At 41.2% G+C, this 3652-nt stretch overlaps 1 protein-coding gene across 6 annotated transcripts in view; it reads right to left on the bottom strand.

Moving 5' to 3' along the window:
- Nucleotides 1-1184: 1184 nt before the first annotated feature.
- The window catches only part of PAM (peptidylglycine alpha-amidating monooxygenase), a 161815-nt gene continuing 159347 nt past the window's right edge, over nucleotides 1185-3652 (bottom strand). For all 6 annotated transcript variants that reach the window (XM_018569485.1, XM_018569488.1, XM_018569487.1 and 3 more), the window contains one exon: nucleotides 1185-1968. In XM_018569485.1, coding sequence (XP_018424987.1) covers nucleotides 1766-1968 — 203 coding nt within the window. In that variant the 3' untranslated portion in view covers nucleotides 1185-1765. The remainder of the gene's footprint in view (nucleotides 1969-3652) is intronic.

Raw genomic sequence — 3652 nt, 5'->3', positions numbered from 1 at the left:
TAGTCATTCCTATGGGGTTACATCTTCATGACCACCTTTAGGGATAACATAAATATAATCAAGATAAGAATCATAAGATCCAATCAATCTATCCACTGCAGATTAATAAATGATCAATGCATAGATCTTCATGCAGACATCTGTCAACAATCTCAGCAGTGGGGTCATTTACCTACTCATAGCCAAAACTGTGCGTTGAGAGGTAAATGGATCGTATCTTGAATTGAACAGTTCTTTGAATCAAGATTGATCACAGGGATACAATGTGAATACAGTGAATAGGTGTTAGTTATAGCTCTTGATGTCAGTGAACTTCAAAGTGTGTTTTAAGTCTTGGACGTAACTGTGAAATCCAAGTGGAACGATCCCCTGCAATTTAACATGCTGCACACTTCACAGATCCATTCAAAAAACGTTAGTAAATGCTCAAGAGCAGATTGATTAAGCGACGTCTGTTGAAAGCCAGGGTTAGCAAGGGTGTTCAGTTTTATGAAGGGGAGTGATTACGTTCAATCACCAAGCCTGTGGCTGAATCCCACGTGTGTTAATTTCAAACCGTTAGGTTATTTGACTAACTCCCATTCACGACGGCAAAGTTCCTCCTTCCATCAATGACTGGATACACTTCAAAGATATATTTGTAAGGTACCAACCGGTTTTCCCTTCAAGGTAGTATGTCCATGATTTTCCTGTGTCACAGTCTGTAACGTTGTAGCCATATACGAAGCAGCTGTATCAATCCTGTGAACTTCCTGGTGGTCATGTGTAACCCCAGTAGCTACACAGCGTTGACACGTTTCACCCCTCCTCCTGGGGCTTCTTATCTTGATTATATTTATTTATGTTATCCTAAAGGTGGTCATGAAGATGCAACCCCATAGGAATGAATGGAACCTTGTGAGTGGTTGGACAATGTTTGGGATGTGGTGCAATCATTTATATGCGATCATTGTGTAATTTAATAAAATAATTTTGTATTCTCTATATTTTTTCTGCAGTAACCTCTTTGTAGTTAGCACCTTTCCTTGGTGCGGACCACCTTTCTTTTAGATTATGTGAGGGCTTCAGCTTTTTTTACATCAGCAGCATGTTTCACATCTAGTACCATTCCGAAAATGAGGAAAACGCATTTCTTCTTCTAAAAACAAAGGATGTCATCATTATGCACAAACTCCAAAGTAGTCTCATTTTAATGCTCTGCGAACACTTTATTACACAAAGTACATTCAGTTTCTGAAAATAGTGTTCTAAACAGTGTAACCATCTAAAAATAAGACATCCCAATAACACCGAAACAAAAAAATTAAATAGTTTTCTCTCTTTTTTTCTCTTTTAATTCTTTTTGGACACAATATCATATCGTGAATTTAAAAAAATAGAAGAAATTTAGCAGCTTTGCATTTTATGTGGCACACGTCTTTGTACTGCAAATAGTCGTGACTTTAAAGGCAAAAAAATAAGATATATATATATTTCTATATGTTGGCAATTAAAGTGCTATTGGAAAAGCAGAGGAATGCCATCAAACAATGAAAAGGAGGTTGTAATAAAACAAAAACATGAATTACGTATTATTTCGACACTAGCTATAGTGATAACGAAATTGCTCTGAATGTTCACATGAAGACTACAACAGCACTCAGAAGGAAAAGGAAAGAAAACCATGACACTTGTACTGCCCACAGAGACGAGTACAGTTACAATTAAATACACAATCTTAAACGTGCTAGAGGCCAAAAGGACTGAGTGGAAGTAGTTGGTTTTCTCAGGAAGTAGATGACGATGCCGCTGCTGCTGTTGCTGCTACTGGGATGGGGGGAGCAGAGTATTCTTCTTCTGAATCTGAGCCATCGTCATCATCCTTCTCTTGGTCGCTTCCTTCTGTACTCAATCTGTCAAAACCTTTGCGGCTGTACCCCTTGTGACTGGCAAAGAAGGTTCCTAGGTTGAGGCCACCACCGCCTTTACCTAAAAGAATCAGAACAATGTATTAGTAGTTTTCATATACAGCATTTCTACAATGTCTCTCTGTATTACACTGATACATTTTGATTTGTCTAGAAGTCCTAATTTATAAAAGTTTGTGTGAGCCCTAAAAATGAACTTTTCTTATTTGCTCCCTTTTGGTCTGGTATATATCCCATTGAAAGTGTTTTGCTCCTTGATACATGAAGCAATGCATGTTAATCCTGCCAGAAATCCAGTGCTGTCCTGTGTACTCTGCAGTGTTATTTCAAGCAATGGCCCAGGTTACTTCTGTGCACTACAGATCACCTCCCCCTATGGTATGGAGAAGAGGGAAGAGTAGTCCTTACACACCTTTTGTAATGCTGCTCTTTCGTAGACAAAGTACATAGAATGAGTGTTGTCACCCTTGGACCGAAAACGCGTTAAGGCCCCTTTATTTCAGATGGGCGGTCCGATCAGGTCCGTCTGACAGTTTTTCAGGCAGACCCAATTGGATGCCCAATGTAAGTCTTTGGGCAGTCAAATCTAAACAGAGTGGTGTCCATCTACATCCGGCCGCCCCCCGCCTCCAGTCACGTTTGGAAAAACAAATGGAACAGTGTTCCGTCTCGCTGTCCCCGATCGGGGGGTAATCTGATGTAAACGGACACATGTCTGCTTACATCCGATTCCCCATAGACAGACATGGGGTCCGGTCATTTCCGTGTCTGGAGGGACACAGATGTCACAGTGATGGCATCTGATCTGTACCGCTCCTATAAGGAGGGGATCTGTGCACAGAACACCCCCCTCCTTCTAATAACATTGCTTGAGATAACCCTACAGAGAACACAAGACACACAACAGCACTGGGAGAATAAAGAAAAAAACTAATAAGAAAACTAATGCAGCCACTACATTAAAAGACTCATAAACTGCAATAAGTGGCATTTTTCCTTGATTTGGATACAATTTAAGTTACTTACATTCAGGGCCAGATTTCCCATAAGGCCAACCGAGGCCTGGCCTCGGGCAGCAGGGAGTAGAGGGACAGCAGGGGTGTGGAATTCCTATCTCCCGACGCCCGGTTCATGCAGTCCTGGGTGCGGGCAGGTAGTTGTTTTCTACATTTAGCCCTGCTTTGAGTAAGCAGGGCTAAATGTACAATGGGAAAGCCGCCGCTTGTTTTGTACAAGTGATATCAATGTCGCCAAGATCACTTGTATGAAGCCTGCATACAGGTGGGCACATTGAGGAACCTGGACTTGGGGCAGCAGAGACAGTAAATCCGGCCCTGCTTAAATTAGCAGATTTTAGAGACTTTAAAGTACTGACAAGGTACTGTACTCATTCATTCTCATCAACCATTCTGTTCAGGCTTTGGACCTACTAAAGCTAAAGTCAGGGAGTCGGCTAGATGCTTAAGGCCTATGGCAGTACTAATACAACTGCCTGACTCTCATGAAAGTCAGTAGATTTAGATTTCTCTGGTCAGTAAACAGAAGTCATGTCTGGCAGGATACCAATGTGAAGGGGGCGAAAGTTTATGTACAGCTTTCTTTTAGGGTACTTTAGGGTAGGTTTGATTCACCATTACAGAAATATGGAAGCTTAAGGAACAGACTTCTATAAACCAGGTTTTGAGGGCAACAAGATATAAAATGATTCCTTTGGATAGCTCTGCCTACTGTCCTGAAATGAGTGA

Source organism: Nanorana parkeri, unplaced genomic scaffold (assembly GCF_000935625.1).
Source record: "Nanorana parkeri isolate BGI_ZX_2015 unplaced genomic scaffold, ASM93562v1 scaffold1342, whole genome shotgun sequence".
Classification (NCBI taxonomy): domain Eukaryota; kingdom Metazoa; phylum Chordata; class Amphibia; order Anura; family Dicroglossidae; genus Nanorana; species Nanorana parkeri.
This window is presented reverse-complemented; position numbering and strand designations above follow the sequence as displayed.